The sequence below is a fragment of the Daktulosphaira vitifoliae genome, unplaced genomic scaffold (assembly GCF_025091365.1).
Source record: "Daktulosphaira vitifoliae isolate Bord-2020 unplaced genomic scaffold, ASM2509136v1 Scaffold_1, whole genome shotgun sequence".
NCBI lineage: Eukaryota > Metazoa > Arthropoda > Insecta > Hemiptera > Phylloxeridae > Daktulosphaira > Daktulosphaira vitifoliae.
Genome location: NW_026099572.1, coordinates 34,391,743 through 34,410,498, shown reverse-complemented (window position 1 = coordinate 34,410,498; position 18,756 = coordinate 34,391,743). Strand labels below are relative to the sequence as shown.

Genomic DNA, 18,756 nt, shown 5'->3' with positions numbered 1-18,756 from the left:
CCTTTTTATTTTGTTGCTCTACAGTTATAAAAAATATATTAAATTTTTGGGTTAGCTCTTTAAATTGAAACTTAACCTTAAAAGGTTTGGGGTGTTAACTTTTTGACTCTTATTATAAGGGGAGCATACATATGCTTTTTTATTATTAATTTTAATTGAACAGTGAAGTATTAATTACGGTTATTATTTATTTATATGTTAACTTTATGATTTAATTTAGTTAAGTTTATGGTTTAAAGAAACGTGTTTTGCTTGGTGAGTGCTTTGAGCGTTGCTCGTACAATTTATTGTTGGATCACTCTTGAGCCATTTTATATTATTTGGTCATTATAATTTGTTTGATTTGATTAATCAGTTTGGTTTTTATTGGTTGAATATTTTGTTGGTTTTGCCTTTATTGGTTAGTTTTTGTCTTTGGTTCTTTTCCTTTTTAATGTGATTGTTTAATCACTTAAGAGATTTAAGTAATTTTAGTTGGTTCTACTTGTCTATATAGTCTTTATTGGTTTATAATCATCTAGATTTCTCTTAGTGGTTTATTATTTTATAAATTTTTATTTTTTCACATTTTATTATTTATCATGGCTGATGATAAAAGAGACTTAAGAGCTAAGCAACGTGCCACAGCTAAAAGAGATGCTGCTGCTGCTCATATTCACTGCATTTATAATTTGGCTGTGGGTGTAAAAGAAGACCTTGATCAATACAGACATTTAAAGGTAGCTATAGGTGATCTAGACTATTGGTGGAAGTCCTTTTCTATTGAAAATGATGCATTGTTGGATGCTATGATAGACTTGGGGGAGATTGATGAATTTTCTCATAACACATAATTGGCTGTGCATAGAGAAATTATTGAAATTAAAGCTATTGCCCTTAAAGCTGATTCAACATGTGTTCCTGTGCTTTCTGCAAACTTATTAGACCAATCATCTGTTGAACTTCCTGTGCAACCCCCTGTCTTGGATGTGCTTTCTACAATGTCCACTAATGCTGGTTCTGAAATAGTTGCATGCAATTCTCAATTGCCCAATATGCCTTTACCAAAATTTGATGGCGAACTACGCAATTGGCCGGATTTTCATGACCGTTTCAAGTCCTTAGTCGATAAGCGACCTACACTCTCAAATGTTGACAAATTCTATTATTTGTTAAGCTGTCTTCAAGGGGATCCCTCTGAATTGTTAAAAGGGATTACTGTATCAGATGAAACTTATGCTATTGCTTGGTCTACATTAGTTGATCAATATGATAAACCTAGGCAACTAGCTGCTAGCATTATTGAAAATATGTTAAAAGCCTCTATTGGCACTTCAGAAAATGTTGCTAGCCTTAGACAGTTTATTCATACATTTGATGAAGGTATTGCTACACTATTGTCCATGAGGATACCAGATCTCGGTTCATTTCTTCTATTTTCTATTGCAGCTCGGTGTTTACCTACTCATANTTTCTATTTTCTATTGCAGCTTGGTGTTTACCTACTCTTAGTAAACGGTTATTTGAAGCAGAAAATAGTCTAGATTATCCAGTGGTTCAGGATATTATTAAATTTGTTAAAAATTGAATCAAAATTCCGGAATAGCCCCTTCTAATTCAGGGGTCTCTAAAAAACCAGTTGGTAATTTTGCTCAAAAACCGAATTACCAGTCACAGCATGAGAAACGTGTTGCTTTCCTTTCAACTGCTAAGGGTCAGCGACTCCCTATACAAAAACCAGCCAGCTCAGGTNTTGCTAAGGGTCAGCGACTCCTTAAACAAAATCAGCCAGCTCGGGTAAATGTTTTTGCTGCTCAGCTTACCATGTTCTTCAAGATTGTCCACAATTTAATAAGCTGTCTATTGATGAACAGTATGATATTGCTTGTAAACATAGATTGTGCCTTGTCTGTTTTTTGAGGGTCATATGTCGTATAAATGTCCATCAGCATGCTCGATCTGTTCCCGTCGCCATCATGCTTTTTTACACAGAGACCAGCCTCGGTCACAACCAGTTGCTAGACCATCCCAAACGGCCATGTTAGGAAGACTTCAAATACCTTCTATACTATTAGGTACTGCCATAATTTGTGTTCGAGACATAGCCGGTAATAATCACTTAATTCGAGCTTTAATTGATCCTGGCTCTCAGATCACCGCTCTTACATTAAATTGTTGTAACAAACTCGGCTTTCGGCCATCTCGTTGGACTATTCCTGTTACTGGTTTATCTAGCCAAAAGATTCCAGATATAAGTGGTTCTGTAGAAGTACTTATTGGACCAAAAGATATACCGTCTCCTAAAATTAAAGTTAAAGCTTAGGTTATTAGCTCAATAACTACAAATATGCCATCTCAACAGTTACCATCTCAAGTTCGGGCTGAATGTAAACACTTATCTCTGGCCGACCCATCATTTGATACACCAGCTCCTGTTGATCTACTTTTAGGTGCAGATATATTCCCACAGATATGGAATAATGATAATATTCAGTTAGGGCCTGGTCTACCATCCGCTTACAGCTCGGTATTCGGATAGGTCCTAATTGGTCCTGTTCAGCAATCATTAGAAATTTTCCCTCAATCATTAGCCGTTACATTATCTACTTCTATTGAGTCATTAATGGAAAGATTCTGGAATATTGAAGAACCAGCAGCAGCTCCTCTTGATTTCACTGAAGATGGGCAGTGTGAAACTATTTTTAATTCAGAGATGTACAGAAATTATGCAGGTCAATATTTTGTTCCTTTACCTTTTCGCTCTGACAGCTCGGATAGATTGTTCCCTGGTATGCATGAAGTTGCTCTGCGACGATTTTATCAACTAGAACGCAAGCTCTTGCGCGACCCAATACTGCACAATGCTTATAGAGCATTCATTAGAGAATATGAAGAGTTAGGTCACATGTCACGTTCAGAAGAGTCCGGTGATTATTTTATCCCTCATCATGCAATTCATAAGTTAGTAGGTGACGAGCTAAAATTAAGAGTGGTTTTTGATGCATCTGCAAAATGTCAGGCTGGATATTCACTTAATGATAGGTTGTATGTAGGACCTAAACTTCAGCAAGAAATCATAGATGTGTTAACTGGGTTTAAGGTTCATAAATTTGTTTTTACCACTGACATTTGCAAAATGTATAGGCAAATATGGCTTCATGATAAATACACCATGGTTATCAGCACATTTTGTGGAGGGATTATGCCCATGAACAGGTAAAGGAATATACACTTCACACTGTTACCTGTGGTGTAAATTATGCTCCATATTTAGCTCTAAGAGTATTACAACATATTGCTGACAATGAGTGTGATGATTTTCCTGCAGTTCAACAAACTTTGCGTTATCAAACATATATGGATGATATCTGTGCTGGTGCAGAATCAATTGTAGCTGCTAAAATTTTAAGAAATAATTTAATAGAAGTGTTGGCAAGAGCTGGTCTCTCACTTAAGAAGTGGTCAAGTAATTGTGTGGACCTCTTGGATGACTTATTAGATAAAGATTGTGCATGCAATCCTCTGGCTTTTGATCGTGGCGATGGAATTCATGTTTTAGGCATGGAATGGATACCTGATACCGATTGCTTTACTTATGATATAAGTGCTATAAAGTGTGTTCCCACAAAGCGAGGAGTANTAAAGTGTGTTCCCACAAAGTGAGGAGTCAGTGTTGAATAGTCCGGTTGATCTGAGAAACCGTTGGAAGCTCTTACAACAAACATTTCAATCTTTCTGGAAAAGATGGTCCTCTGAATATTTGAGTACACTCCAAGCTCGTGGATGTTGGTTAAAATCTCAAGAAAATGTTAAATTGGGTGCAATGGTGGTACTGAAGGATAACAGCTTGCCCCCTTTAAAATGGAGATTGGGTCGTATAAGTGAGCTACTACCTGGAAGTGATGGTGTGGTACGCGTTGTCAGGGTGCTCACCAAGCAGGGAGTAATTGTTAGGCCAGTAGTTAAATTAGTTTTATTACCTACCAATTAAATTCGAAATCATTATTTTAATTTTGATTTAGCATAATTAGCATTAAAAAGAAAAAAAATGTTTATAAGATCATTTGCTTTATATTTAACTAAGCTCCTAGTTAAATACTTACTCTGTATAGTCCTAATTATTCTTAGATATTCCTTTTTTTTCCTTGTGCCTTACACTTTACAAAGGAAACTTATTAATTGATTTATTGATTTTTTTTACTTACTACAATAGAGAGAAATTTATAAGAGCTACCATTGCGTGATGCTACTACATAATGGTTAGTCTTAATAGTCTGATATGTTTAATAAATTGTTATTTAGGTCATTATTTTTTATATAGCTACTTTGTTAAGTATTTATGATATATGATTTTATTTGCTAGATTGAATTGTATACTAATTATTTAAATTGTTACCTATATTTTGGTTGTTATCCAGTTTATTTATTAATTATGTTGATGTTAATTGTTTGTGAAAATACAGAGTCTAATATGTAACTTAAGTTCCTATAAGATAAAATGTTGAAATATTAAATTGTTCCTATTATTATTTTTTTAATATTGTTTTTTTGTATGTTGCAGTCTTAAATATTATATAATGTTTGTATTCCCCCCCTGAAACTCTCATCTGGTGTGTGAAGACTTCTCAACAACCTCTACTGTCTCTACTAGTGAATCATGGTCCAAGCTCAAATACTGTTGTAACTCTAACTGGGACTTCCAAGAGGGAGTATGTTTGAACCCCATAAAAGAGTTATCAATACTAAATCAAATAAGCGATCGCCTTTAGTAATAACTGGTTCTTATCTTAATTTGCGCTAACGGTGTTAGCCGTACATCAATAATCGTGACTATTACTTGAATATCAGCAAACTGGACAGTTATTATTAAATATTTATTATTTCCGAGAGGATATATAGCGCTATCTTTACGTTTATAAATTAACAAAAAATCGGTTGCCAATTGTCCGAATGCCGTGGCCTATCTATGTGTATTTAATCTATGTTGAACCCCATAAAAGAGTTATCAATTTAGTATATGTTAACCTTTAGTTGGTAATACTGGATATGGTGCAATACCCACTTGTACCGTTGTTATCAGCTGCTGTTGCTGTTGTCAGTACAATTTAACGTTTCTGTGGTTTTTAAATATGTGAGTGTTCTCTCTAACCTGCAAGCTAATGCATTGCTCTACGTACTTCTACACACCGTAGATGGTTATTATGTAAGCTCATACAGTGCTCTGTTCATAATTGTGCTCTCAAATAAAGCCCACATTGTTGCTATGAACAATGTAGACACTATTCTACTGTTTTAAAGTACTGCTGTCCTATGCAGAGGATTCAATGAAATGGAGAATATCAGCTCAGATAACCAAGTCAATGTACAGCTCATGTGATCCATAAAGAGGCAGCTCAGCTAAACATCAAGTAGTATCCAAACACCAGAGAGAGTATTTGTTGTATCCCTTAGCTCATAAGGCGACAATTGCGTTTTAAATATATAAATTAATCATTTAAAGGTTGTACTTTATTTTAGGTTAAGTATTATCGGTCCACATGATCCTTATTAGCTATTGACGCCAACCGTTAATTTAGGAGTGTCATGGCGCAACAAGTAGTGTCTCAATGTATCCCAGCACTTACACCTTCAAAGGATACGGCTCAATAATTACCAAGACAAAAATTAAACACTAAAAGTATATTCGTAAGTTTCTTTACACTGTCCGCCGAGGCTATATTTGTTCAAACTATCATTAAACTCAAAAATAAGCTACCCAATAAGTATAGAAATGAATTGCACTTAGTCCAATAAATTTATTATTAAATTGATTTAAATTTCTGTTTGATTTGAAAAAATTTGTAACCTTTAGCTTTGTCCACCAGCGCAATGTTTGTTAGAACAAAAACATAGAGCCCTAAAACTAGCTACCTAGTAAAAAGCTCACAATGAATATTTACCATTAATTGAACATTGAAGTTTGAATTGGGTTTATTATAAAAATAAAATAATTTAAACATTTTTCAGGTTTAATTTAAATTTGTCAATAATTTCTGAAAAAGTAAGTGTCTTACAAGATCTCTAACATCTTGTATATTATACAAAAGAATAAAAAAATATAATTACTCTTGTTTAACTTAATTAGAATTACTAAATTAATACTTTAATTAAATACGTTTAACTTATTGACAATAATAGAAGGATTATTAATGATACAAATAAAAATGATGAATATGATCTTCTTTATGTAAGAGCTAGTTTAGTCGTTATTATGGTAAGGATTCTACTCTACGGTGTGGGAACTTTATACTATTACTCAAAATTACTTTATCCGGATTTGGTATTAACATCTGATTAGTTTCTTGATGGTAAATGAATCCTAATTTATCATATTTTTCTTCAATAGACGATTTAATAATTTCATTAATCTCTTCGTGAAGGAAATTATAAAAATAGTTCTTTGGTGTATTTTTCAATGGATTATTATTAAATTTTTCTAATAAATTGTCCCATGTTAAATTCAAATTTTCTGGTTCTACACCACAAANTTAATAAATTTTCCCATGTTAAATTCAAATTTTCTGGTTCTACACCACAAAAATGAATTATGTCTGTATCGACTTCCTTTATTCTTCCTGTAAAATACTCGTTACAGAGGTTTAATATTAGTTCATTAGATATCGGATTATTTTGTGATATTGATGACTTTTTAAAAATTTTTGGTATTTCTTTTAAACATTGAAAAGTATTACTCAAAATATAACGTGCACAACGCTTCTTTGTATACCATGGGTTAAAATGAAAGCTTTCAATAGCGTTCATGGCATTTTTCATTTTCGATGTTATTGGAATTAAATTATATATAGTGTCTAAAAAAGTGTCAGTACAAAAGTACCCATAGGTTTGGTTAGAGATTTCTGGGTCATTATCTTTTTTCTTAAAAGATTCTATACAATGCTGAATAAATTTTTCGATGATTGAAAAGATTTTCTTTAAAATATTACCATATGAACATGCAAGAATCAAAGTTGCAGCACGTATATGATTATTACCATTTATTATATTTATGGGCGTTTTGTTAAATTTATCTAATGTACATACTTTTTGTAAGTATTTTACTGTTTTAATGTCTTTAAAATTCTGCCATTCGGAGTTATTAAAGAATTTACTTAATATTTCTATGTTTTCCTTGATCTGGTAATGATTTATAGCTTCTACACATAATTTTGGAAAAAATATTGAAAAAAAAATTAAAAATTTCACCATAATTTTTTGATTACGTGTCATATTTTTGTCACTAAATTTTTACTTTAAAAGTATAGTTTCTGAATAATATCATTTTATCTTGCACATTTTTCATATTTATAAATTATAATATTGACATACTTCTATGACGTACATGGGTGTGAAATCTAAACACTAAAAATATTTCCGTAAGTTTCTTCGCGTTGTCTACCGGGGCGCTTAACATGTTCGTTAAAACAATGAAATTAAGCTCTAAAACCAACTGTCCAATAAGAAATGTTCGAAAATAAATTTTTACTATCAAATAAAATTTTAAAGTTGAGTTGGATTTATTATTAAAATAATTTAAAATTTAATGTTTAAAATATTAATTGACATTTATTTCCATTATCAAATAAAGACAAATAAACACAATTAGCAGGTTTTTTTGTATTTAAAAAGAATAGAACTGTTAAAAGCCCTTTGAATATTATTTTATAATTGCGTAGAGTATAGAATACATGGACGTCCGACTGTCATCGAACACAGGAATGTGCTGACCGAGGGATTTAGGGCAATCATGAGCAAAGGACTCCCACTATAGGTACCCTACAGTCAATCGTGGTTTAGTATGCGCTAGTTACACTCATTCTACATCATTCTATTTCATTATTCTATTCATTTGTATTAATATTAATAATTAACGTTGTATTGTATAATTTACTGATCAATCAAATTATATATTATATATTTTTATTGAAAAGGAGTGTTTTCGTTTTTTTTATTAATTTTAATTCCTTTACCACGTGGGCCCGCACAACAGAACCTTATTTTGGTGATCTTGTATATTTATAATATGTGACATGCATATACAAACGATAACATCATATTATATGTTAATCAGTGCTCGAATTGGCCAAAAATAAGTAGGGGATCTCAACTTAACAATTTGAAAACTGCGTCCCTAGCATTTTGAAGACTTTTTTTTTTTTTTACTCATTACTTTATTTAGTATTTATTAATAAATCATATTTCATGATCATACTAATATTTAAAAAAAAAAAAAAGGTAGTATTTTCCACCGTCCTCCCGTCCCAATAAAAAAAAGTAGTTGGGGTGCGCAAAAAAATTTAAAAAAAAGTAGAGGAGCTACGTCCCCCTGCGCCCCCCCCCCCCAATTCGAGCACTGATGTTAATATTATTAGTGATTATATAATATAACAGCTCCACATAAAAAATTATTATTCAAACTGTACAAAAGTTATATGTGTAGCCGGTCAAGTTCCACATAGCTCGAAATTACCCCTCTCAATGTAATGACTACTGGCATTTTGCCGGTATTACGTCTGTGTGCGCAGTTGAAGTTATACCGTACCGTTATGCGCTGGAGAGACGATTATTTACAGACTCTACAAACCCGCAACCTTTGGACAAAAAATGTGCCTAACATCAACGTCAATGACGTAGTCTTCATCAACAATTCGCAGTTACCCCCCTTATAATGGCGTAATGCTAGAGTACAAGAGGTCATTCCACGATCGGATGGGGTAGTTCGTGTCGTACGTCTTCGTATTAGCGATGGAACGTTAATGCGGCCCGTAGTTAAAATAGTCAAATTACCTACTTCGTAAATATTATTCTATTATTATGTATATTGTATTGATTATTATTATATTTATACGTTATGTTTAGATATTGCATCATGTCCATTAAAAAAAAAAGGAGGGGAAAATCACGGGGGAGAGAAAATATGTATTAATTAGTTAGGTTTTTTATTATAATAAAGGATGTGATCGGTAGCTTCCTGCACTTGTAATTAAAAAAAAAAAATGTTTTATCTTAAAATATGGATTTGTTTACATTTTTTTTGTTGCACTTAAGTTATTGGTCTAATATGACCAAAGTTTATTGGTGGTTGTTTATTTATTTTTATATTTATACATTTGTTATCATTATTGATCGTGTTTTTTAATACAGATTCTTTTATACTTTCATATTGTTGTAATTAGCTGTTATAAATTGTCCACCCATGCCATCAAGCTCTCGAGTGCTCTGTAAATCAACTATCCCAGCTTCAATTGTAAGACGTGGTCGTCTTCCAAGGGGGAGGATGTTCAAAAGTTATATGTGTAGCCGGTCAAGTTCCACATAGCTCGAAATGACATTACCCCTCTCATTATAATGACAACAATCGTGTCCGGCACTACTGGCATCTTGCCGACATTACGTCTGTGTACGCGGTTGAAGTCATACCGCATCTTTTGGGTCTGATGACTCGTGGCCAGTGAGCTGGCGTTTTTTAATTTTATTCTATTGTTTTTTTGGATGGTATTGGCCTGTTTAGGCGACAACCAACAGTTTATATCATCCATTACGCGAGTGCACAACTGAAATAAAGCAGCGGAGGTTGACATTCCATACGCAAAAGGAATAATTATTTGGGAAGCGTTTGGCAATCAATTCAACGTTAAATTGCACTATGGATGACTGATGACTGAGTGATGTTTTGTTTTGGTTGTTTTTTACGATTATTATTCTAATGTTAATAATGTATTGATATATTGAATATCTATTAGTTTATATATTATGTATAATAAAGTTACTGATTGTAAGTGATATTATTCACTTACAAGAAATTCTAACTCATGCGTGATAAATGAGTTGTGAATCAAGTAATAGTTATTCAAATGTTAGCGATTATAAACCATCGACTCATTCTAAATCCATCCTAATTCCTATTCCAGCTACTCGTTCAAAGTCAAAAGTATCTCAACGTAGTACTTGTTGGGTAGAGTGTGGCACGTGTAAGACCGGTTCGAACGTGTTTATGCCACGTCCGGCCGTCGTTCCTTCCTCAGCAAAGCGACACAACGTTTTTTGTACGTCAACAGTACACATGTCTCGCACCTCTTATCATCGGCACCGTGTAATTATTAATCGCTCTTTTTTGAGTTTGTATATTATTATTTTACGTTCATTGTGATTTACTTTGCCACTCTCTCCGATCTCCACAAGTCATCAGATATGCTATTAATTTATTATCATTTTGTTATTTTATCATATCATAAGATTAAATATTGTTTGTAGTATGTAAGTTATCCCCCCTCTCCCCTTTACTATTAAGAGCTTTACTTGCAGAACCACAAATATATAGTTCATAATTTATACATTCATAAGCAGGTGTACCTATTTATCACCCCCTCTTATTTCCACATTTTGATTTCTACAAAATAAACAACACCACCGCACAGTAATAGACCATTCCCCTTTAATATTAAGGGGCTGCTTGTCACAGTACTAGTGTAAAAAAAAAACTATAATAATAAAAATAAAAAAAAAAGGAAAATCTTTGCCTTTAATTTAGTTTGACATATATTTTTTATATCAATATTTTTTGTCTACCCTCAAGGCTAAAAATGATATTGACCATAATGAGCAAATATATTTACTTAGTAAAAGAAAATTATCTCAGTAATGGAATATATTAGTACCTATCTATAATTTTTGTTATTTAATTAAAAATCAATTAGAAATTAATATTATATAAATCATCACAAATTCAGTATCAAAATTTTAATCTATTATAAAAATAAAAGCAAAGTATTTTTAAATATTATACTATGACCGAAACAAGCTGAGAAAAAAATAATAACAATTACCAATTTATTTAGGTATCTACAAATAAAAATGTAAAATGACAAACATAGTAATATATTTTAATATACAGTTTTCTATAAAGATAGCAAATTTTGAACTATGTTACATAGCAATGGAACATCTACACTATTCAAAATTAAATCATATTATAGCTTATTTAATTTATCATTTATTTATTTATAGAAAATGTAATAATACAAAAAATTACGATAAAAAAAGGAATGTATATTTGCATTGTGTATATAGACCAAGTTTATGTATGTTTGAGGACTTGGTCAATTGGTAAGCAACGAGGTTGTGTCGGGGTTGTAGAGTCCGAGGGTTAAGAACAATAAAGACAAGTAGATATAAAAAGTAATAATTAAGGTTCCTCATATAGAGATATTATAAATGCCCCAACTAGTAATTACCTGTAATAATACACTGAGGCAACGAAGAGGTGGTGGCCATCTCACGAATACTATATAATGTGATTATGTATAAGGTGCGAACTAGTTAATAATAATTAATTTTAGTTTAAAGATTCATATAATTATTTGATCTATTGCTTTATCGTTTTATACTCGGATTATTAATTCTAAATAATTGAGTTTTAAGATTATATATCTGGAGACAGGCTCCCTCAAGCCCTCAGCCCTGACTGAGAAGTATTACTCTGCCTTTTATACTATTTTTTTATCCTCAAACAATCAGCATTGTGTCATTCTTGTAGTGTTATCGTTTAATGTTAAGTAAACATAAAATATGATATATATAAATTAATACACATGGATAATATACAAATCATTTTTATACAACGTTAATAACGACTTAAATTACAATATAAATACATAAATATACAATATAAATGGGTAGAACAGAATAAAATTACAATACGTACAATAATTATTAACTAATATTTACTTTGTTTTTAAAGTATACATTAAAAGTGAATATATTGTTACAAATGAACAAATCAACGTTCAATTTGTTTACATTAATCTAGTAATGGGGTCATTTTTAGCAAAGTTAGTACAATGGAATGGCGCATAAAATGTATATAAGTTTTTGGTATGAAAAGCGGGTACTAAAAAATTTAATTTAACCAGTAATTCAGAACAATTTATGATACCATTTAATAACTTAAAAGTGAAACAAAGATCGAATCTGATTCTCCTTGCATGTAAAGTTTCTAAATTGGTTAGTGTTAGTAATAGCGAATAAGATGTGTGTCGCTGGCGATTGAAACAGCATTTAGATGCTAAAAACCCCAGGAAGCGATTTTGAATTACTTCAATATCATCGGTGAGACCAGACATGTAAGGAGACCAAACGACAGAGTTATAGTCCAGTATAGAACGAACAAATGAACAATGCAGAGATCTTATAACAATAGGATTGTTGAAATCAGAACAAGTTATACTCACAAAACCTAACATAGAAGATGATTTGTTTATGATGTATGCATAATGATCACTGAACTATAAGGTAGGGTCAAAACAAAATACGTTTTCTTGAGTATGTCATAATTTTACATTTATCGGTATTGAAGTATAGTTTATTTATGGATATTATACGGTTTATGGATTTAAACATAAATTTTTGAAAGTGTCATTCCAATCGACTGTAGTTATACGTGTTCTAATATAATTATATTAGATCTATAATTAGTATAACACTGCGACTATAATTATAATTATAGTCGCAGTGACTAAAATCATAAATCTGTTCTTTATAATCAATGTATTCGATTGATACAACGGGAAAACTTATATCTAAGGCTAATTATATGGTTTTAAAATGAAAGCCGTAATTTTATAACACAAGACAGGATAAAAATTAAATGACAGTGATTTTGATCACGATCAAAATTCAAACAACACAAATCTAAAAACGGTTAAAAACTCCATTTTATTGTACTTTTTTTTTTCTTTGACAAAATAGAATAACAGTGGTTTACTTTGTTAATTAAGAAAAACCACTTCATGGTAAAAAAAATACCGCTTTAGCTTCGCATTATAGCTAATGTAACTTTATATTTTACCCTTAAACAGTCGTGTGGGGGTCTAGCATACCGCCACATAAATAAAAACGGATGTATTATATTGCATAAAGGTGTACATAGATATAAATTTAGAAGATGGTTTTTATAGTAATATTGAATAGATTTTCATAAATAAATACCTTCGAAAAAAAAATATATGACTTAAAATATCCATCAAAGTTGAAATGGTTCATATTGACCCCCACGCGACTATAAACGTTGTAATTTTTTTTTGGACTGGTTTTTTTTTCAAAATATCGTTTTATCGTAAATGCAATGTTATAATCGATATAATATTGTGGAATTGGGATAATGTGGATCTGCCACCGTCTGTGCAATTAAGTTTTAAAAATAAATAATCTATTGAGAATTTCCACTACTCGATGATACGGAACAAATACGAACGAAACATGTAATAAATACTGTTAAGGGCAAACGGATAGTGAACAAAAGTAGTCGACACAAATTAATTTCAAAACTGGTGTGGTGCCGTTTATTTCGGCAAGATAATACAAAAGTTATATAAAGTGACGTGCACAGTCACTAAGACAATTGAACAATAAGAAAAAAAAAAGAAATATAGCAACAGATGCGTTGACGTTAAGAAACCAAAAAGAAAAGAAACGGTGCTATGGTTTTCGGCGTTTTTTCCTTGCGATGCGTGTAGGACGGTTTCACGTAGATGACTAACTTCACGTATTATTGCGGCGGGGTATTCGACGCTAGGCATTTATTGGACTTTACACCACGACGATAACGCGTGTGTGTAACGGTCCGGTTTACAGTGTAAACATAAAAACATTTTTAAAACATAAATGATTTACTATGCATGTATTATGCTATTAAGATGCGTTACAACTTGTTCCATTCTTCCCCGATTAAGTTATANCGGTCCGGTTTACAGTGTAAACATAAAAACATTTTATAAAACATAAATGATTTACTATGCATGTATTATGCTATTAAGATGCGTTACAACTTGTTCCATTCTTCCCCGATTAAGTTATAAATCTATTCATTTATTAATGTTAAACGGGATNTAAATCTATTCATTTATTAATGTTGAACGGATAAAATTCATATATTTTTTTCAATTTAAAATTAATACAATATCACATGTTAAATTAAATTATACTCTTCAAAATAGATTTATAAGTATTATAGTTTTTTTATTTCAAATACAGTAAACATATGCTTTATTTCATCAATTATTTCAAATAAGAAAATCCGTACATTTACATATATAAATAATTGATAAATTATATTTTAAATTAAAATTGTTCTATATTATTCAACTACATAATAAAAGTTTATTTTTAACCAGCTATTTAATACACATTTGTGACTACTACTTATAAATACTCTCGTACAATAATTCTTAATATTCAAAATTATTTAATTTCTATATATTTTATTTAAATACTACTAAATTTTAGTAGAATAACTGTAATGAAATTTAAGGATCTTTTAAAAACTCTTATAAAATAATAATATGTTACTCAGTAAAATGAAATGAATACTATCTTTATTCAAGCAATTAACCAATCGATTTGTGATATAAAATTTTCAGCTTCGCATCGAAACTAAAATATCAAGCGTCAGGACGTACAAACTCTTCAAATGGAATACCCAAAAACTATGTATGTCATACTTCAAGATCATCCTTATTATATAAAATAAAACAATGGGATAAAGTTTAGTCCAGTACTTATGTGAGTCACGCAATAAATTATGAAGAAATTTCTTATGAAGGTATAATAATGGAAAATGGAATTTTGAAGAATGTGATTTATACACGTGTAAAGAATAATCTTTATATTTTAGGTAATGCGATCACTTTGAACTTCATTGAAAGTGTGAGCTTTACATGCATTGATCCGTTCTACGAGTTTATAATGGATATGAATAAAAAAGTTGCTAAAATATCAGATTACTTGAAGGAATTTAGTAAAAATCTTGATCAACCTGTACCGATATTCAATAAATAATAGATATCTCTAAACCGTATGAATGTAATTTAAATGTTTACAAAAAACACGAACACAAATATAAGAATTACAAATTTAATACTGTAGACGAAGATTGCATGAGTGATTTATTAAGCAGCATGAATTTAATGGAAGATAAATTACACTTTATAAAAGAATCTTATGTAGTAGAAATGAATATTAGGGCAATATCGAATTAGTAAATACACATTGATATAATGATGAAATTATTAAGGATCTGTTGACTTTAGATCAACATTATGATTGTTATAAATGTAAAATGAAGATAAGAGTAAGGAGAAAATTTTTTTATACTAACGTTTTATTATATAACAATATTTTACGAAAATAAAAAATATTAATATTTGTAATTAATGAAACACTTTTCTGTAAAAATTTTTCAATCAATTTCAAGATATTAGAATTTATGGCTTATTTAATAAATATAGATTTATAAAAATTTCAAATTGTACTATAAGTATATATTTTGTGAATAATTATACATTTTTATGAAATTTCTCTTCGGAGGTGTCTGCTATAGTTTTTAGTTTTTGTAAGAATAAACATGATTGATAAAAATCATTTACATTTAAATAAATGCATGTAAATACATAAATGATTTACATTTGTTTACCAAGTGGACATGGCTGGTGCTGTAAATCGTGTACTAAATATATGACGCAGGGTATGTTATTAAGAGATTACAGGTACTCAAAATCTAAACATAAAAACATTATCCCTATTTCAAATATGTAACTGGAGAATAATAAAATCACATGTAAGAACTAAGAAACTCTTAAAAAGTACTAGAAAAATATTATGGTATTAAAGCTTAAAAATCATTCCTTTTCTAGGAGACTCGTCATGAGTAAATGGTTTGTTCAGTACCTTGGAGTTACGAAGAAGTTTTATATGAAAATATAGAAATAATGAACAGACCTTTGTCGGATGTAGTTGATATTTGTCCAAAATATGAACATTGTACTCTAGATTATGAAATCATTTTGAGCTTTGTGGAAAGTATGCAATAGAAATTAATAAAAATGTAGTTATAATATTAAATAGGATAAAACAACTTAATAAAAATTTTGTTAAACTTGCATTGATATGAGCACTGGCCGAATGAAAGCATGTTCTGTTTGTTATAAACGATTATAGGTACTCAAGAACTAAAAATAATACACCCGCGTCAATAATTGAATGTGGTACATAAATTCTGAATTATATAATTATTGAAACATAAATGATGAAAAATATTGCCAGCATCTCTTTTTATGTCTTTAATGTTTAATGATTCAGTTTAAATGTGTTTAATGACCTTATCAATTAATAAACTTTATAAAATAATATTAATTAAAGAAATAACTTTAATAGATTTTTTCATTGTTTTGTAAATTTACACACAATTTATCCCCAATATTCATGATACACAATTAAATATCGTTTTGCAAAATACATTACTGCAATACCATCCATGACCACTTGCTATCATTACATAATTGTTTGAAGATTCCACATCTTTTATTTGACTGCGGTACCTTACACAACGCGCTTCTTGTTGATCTGAGACACATCTTAATTGTAAGTGCGAATTCTCTAATTGCAAATATTAAAAATTAGTTCCTTCTAGTACTAAAGTTTACGGGAATGAACAGATATTTTATTTTCAATGAAGCATATTAAGTACTAAAGGAAAAACAAACTCATCAACAAACATCTCTTTTTCACTACAAAAATAGTAATTATATCACATCAGATTATAAAATTTATTTAATAGAGAAAACAATTAAAATTCGACATCTTTCTAAAAGTGTCGAGCAAGTAGACATACTTTAGCTTAATTTATAATTTGGAAAATTATATAAAAGGGAAAGAAATCAACCTCATGACATCTTATGGTATGTTAACAAAATTTATATTTTTATAAGTGGCCATAACAAATAGATTATTTTAAACTCTTACAAAAAATTTAGATAGTTCCATGATAATTTTAGGAAAACTACAGCTATTTCACAATTGCAATTCATAACATTTTGTTATTTATATTAGTGATCAATAGTTTAAAATATGTATCGAACTTAAAATCAAGAAGTCAATAGTTGTTAAAAGAAAAATTGTTTAACGAAATAGTAAGGGTAAAAAAGGTATTAGATTTGTCATATCCTAATGACTCACTCTGGATATAGATTTTTCATACACAGTAAATGAAAAAACATCTTTCTTTATATCAGTTTTATAAAATATTTTGCCATAATACTCTCCTAATTTGAATAAGACATAAAATTTCAAATAATTTTTTTTGTAATCTTTTTCTTTAGCTATTGTAATAACAAAAATATTTTATTTATTTATATATAAATTTATGTTTGCTCAATTCAAAATCAAAATCAATAAAACAACAATAAAATATCGTTCTTGCAAAAATGTTTAAGTTTTAACTACTACTTAAAATAAATACGTGTTAATTTNTTTTCTGCAAAAATGTTTAAGTTGTAACTACTACTTAAAATAAATACGTGTTAATTTAAATTATTTTCGAAAAATTTGTCAATAGTAATATATAAATTTACTTTCGTAAAAAGTTTGAAAACACGACTATAAAACATCTGTTACATGATGACACAAGTGTCAACTTGAGGTAACCTCTACTTAATCNGTAAAAAGTTTGAAAACACGACTATAAAACATCTGTTACATGATGACACAAGTGTCAACTTGAGGTAACCTCTACTTAATCTGATAAACACATAATTTGATGAGAAATATGAAATTATTAAATGGAAAAAAAAACTAATTTACTAGGAAAAATTAGTTTTTCTTGGTAAAATAGCATTAGTATTTCCATAATTCAAATGTAGTTTTGTAAAAAAAATTATCTTTTTTTAATGTTATACAGAGTACATATCAACATTTAGAATGTTTTTCCCCTTTTTTTTTCAATAATTCTTATTTATACTATAAAACATAATACCAGCCTATTCAATATTAATCAATACACTGCAATACGTTGTAGTCGTACATAACAATAGTGTAATTAATTTCTAGAAACAATTAAAAGGTATTTTATTGGTTTATGTAAAAAGGTGAATGTTGGCAAAGACGAAATAGTAAAATAGACAATTTTGTAAGACTGTCTTTAATTGTGCTGTTGAGAAAAAACAAACAGCTTCCAAGTTATATCAAAATATTCATTAAAAACACCATAATCCTTATCCAGTATAAATTATTTAAATTTTTTAAAGCTACTGATATCAATGAATTTGGAAAAATTAATTTTACTCGTAAATATGTTATTTAATTAACTAATATTATATCTATCTTAACAGTTTTTATTTTCTGGCCTAAAATAAAAGTACTTCATCAACATGATTTTAATTTACCTCTAACTTTTGGTAATATTAAAATCTCAAGAGTTCATTAGTTTTATCAATAGCTTGAATCTAGATTATAATATATTGTCAAGTAGAAAATTAAATTTGAAAAACTTGATTATTTAATATAAATGTTTAAAGATACGATACAAAAAATAATTAATTAGGAATATTTATCTTTTATGTGCCGGAGAGGATGCTATACATAAAAATTAGGTTTATAGGAGTTATGAGGTAATGATTCGATTTTCGTTAAAAATGGTCAATTTTGAAGTATTCTGCAATGCAACGGAATTAATAAAAAGAGACGTTCCATCGACTAGTCTTCTATCAGCAGATTATCATGTAATTTTTAGTGGATATATTAAATTAATGGCGTAATAAAGGTGGATAAAATGTGATTTTCACCTTCCTATTGACAGTATTTGACTTCACCACTAATAACAATATATAATATTAAAAAACCCAGCACAGTGGGGTCGCGGCATAGTGGGGATGTTGCATAGTTGGGTCCAGTATAGATTTAATCTGACAG

The 18,756-nt window shown here is 29.8% G+C and overlaps 2 protein-coding genes and 1 long non-coding RNA gene across 7 annotated transcripts in view; 2 read left to right on the top strand and 1 right to left on the bottom strand.

The window, feature by feature from the left end:
* The first annotated feature begins 2,326 nt into the window (after positions 1 to 2,326).
* On the top strand, positions 2,327 to 3,970 carry LOC126910449 (uncharacterized). The gene is made up of 4 exons (XM_050693034.1): positions 2,327 to 2,506; positions 2,540 to 3,079; positions 3,196 to 3,593; positions 3,724 to 3,970. Exons 1-4 carry the CDS (start codon positions 2,327 to 2,329, stop codon positions 3,968 to 3,970), a joined length of 1,365 nt encoding a protein of 454 aa, XP_050548991.1.
* Positions 3,971 to 11,954: 7,984 nt separating this feature from the next.
* LOC126897527 (histone-lysine N-methyltransferase, H3 lysine-79 specific-like) overlaps positions 11,955 to 18,756 on the top strand; it is a 15,858-nt gene continuing 9,056 nt past the window's right edge. Inside the window, exon 1 of the mRNA XM_050671218.1 lies at positions 11,955 to 12,306. The gene's annotated coding sequence lies outside the window, so the exon portion shown is untranslated. The remainder of the gene's footprint in view (positions 12,307 to 18,756) is intronic.
* Positions 15,045 to 18,756, bottom strand: part of LOC126897647 (uncharacterized) — a 19,445-nt gene continuing 15,733 nt past the window's right edge. For all 5 annotated transcript variants that reach the window (XR_007702154.1, XR_007702151.1, XR_007702155.1 and 2 more), the window contains one exon: positions 15,045 to 16,446. This is a non-coding gene — a long non-coding RNA (uncharacterized LOC126897647). The remainder of the gene's footprint in view (positions 16,447 to 18,756) is intronic.